At 33.6% G+C, this 1,314-nt stretch overlaps 1 protein-coding gene across 1 annotated transcript; it reads left to right on the plus strand.

Annotated features, from left to right (window-relative positions):
• The first annotated feature begins 261 nt into the window (after positions 1–261).
• Positions 262–492, plus strand: LOC110570773 (small nuclear ribonucleoprotein G-like). The gene has a single exon (XM_044915767.1). It carries the CDS (start codon positions 262–264, stop codon positions 490–492), a length of 231 nt encoding a protein of 76 aa, XP_044771702.1.
• The last annotated feature ends 822 nt before the right edge of the window (positions 493–1,314 follow it).

The following is a 1,314-nucleotide window of genomic DNA, read 5'->3' on the forward strand; positions in this document are numbered from 1 at the left end:
AAGCAAAACTATCACTATATATATAGTTCCACATTAATTTAGATTTGAAGAGAAGTTGGTGCTCAATCATGAATTATGCCTGGAGAAAAAGGGATTGGGCTCATTTATTGAATAAAACATGGGAAGCTGTATTCAGTGCATTACACAGAAGCAAAAATAATTAACCCACATGTGCTGCATCTATCAGTCCATATAGAATCTAGGTAAGAATTTGGGACCTGAATCCTTTAAAAAAGAGATGTTCCTGGCTGAGTAGACATCATGAGCAAAGCTCACCCTCCCAAGTTGAAAAAATTTATGGGCAAGAAATTATCATTGAAATTAAATGGTGGCAGACATGTCCAGGGAATATTGCAGGGGTTCGATCTGTTTATGCATCTTGTGATAGATGAATGTGTGGAGATGGCAACTGGTGGACCACAGAACAATATTGGAATGGTGGTAATACGAGGAAATAGTATCATCATATTAGAAGCCTTGGAACATGTCTAAACAATGGGTGTGTTCATCAGAAGAAATCAACTGCTTCCACATGTCCCCTCTCCATAGCACCTGTTTTACTACAATATAAAAATCAGGTCATGTGCACTTTCATATTGAACTTTTTTGTTAAATAAACTTTTGTAATCATAAAAAAAAAGATGTTCTTGGATTCCTAGAAAACTACATCAAGCAATTTTTAGATCTCTTTTTGGCCATATTTGATAATGTTGTGACTTATTTATCCTATGAAAATATTTGTAATTTATAATATCATTGTTATTTTCTTCAGGGGTTAACTATCAAAAGGCTTACTTTTGAATGCTTTATTAGTGTGGGTCATATAGGCAATAAATAAATGTTAAATAACTTGTGATTTGTATGATTTTTTTTTTTTAACAAAGGAGAAAGCGAATACTAACTTTGTTCTTGCTAGATCTTGTTCTGAAATGGAGCTAGAGGAACACTTATTTCAGTTCTGTAGACAGAGAGGCAGAGAGCAGAGGGAGAGCAAGAGACACAGAAAGACACACAGAGACAGGGTGAGACAGAGTGAGACAGAGACAGAGAGAGAGAGAGACAGAGACAGACAGAGACAGAGACATATAGAGAGATATATATATATAGAGATATATATATAGAGAGAGATATATATAGAGAGAGATATATATAGAGAGAGATATATATATAGAGATATATATATAGAGAGAGATATATATATAGATATATATATAGAGATAGAGAGAGAGAGAGATAGAGATAGAGAGATAGAGAGATAGAGAGATAGAGAGATAGAGAGAGATATATATATAGCGATAGAGAGATATATATATA

The sequence above is a fragment of the Neomonachus schauinslandi genome, chromosome 1 (genome assembly GCF_002201575.2).
Source record: "Neomonachus schauinslandi chromosome 1, ASM220157v2, whole genome shotgun sequence".
Lineage (NCBI taxonomy): Eukaryota > Metazoa > Chordata > Mammalia > Carnivora > Phocidae > Neomonachus > Neomonachus schauinslandi.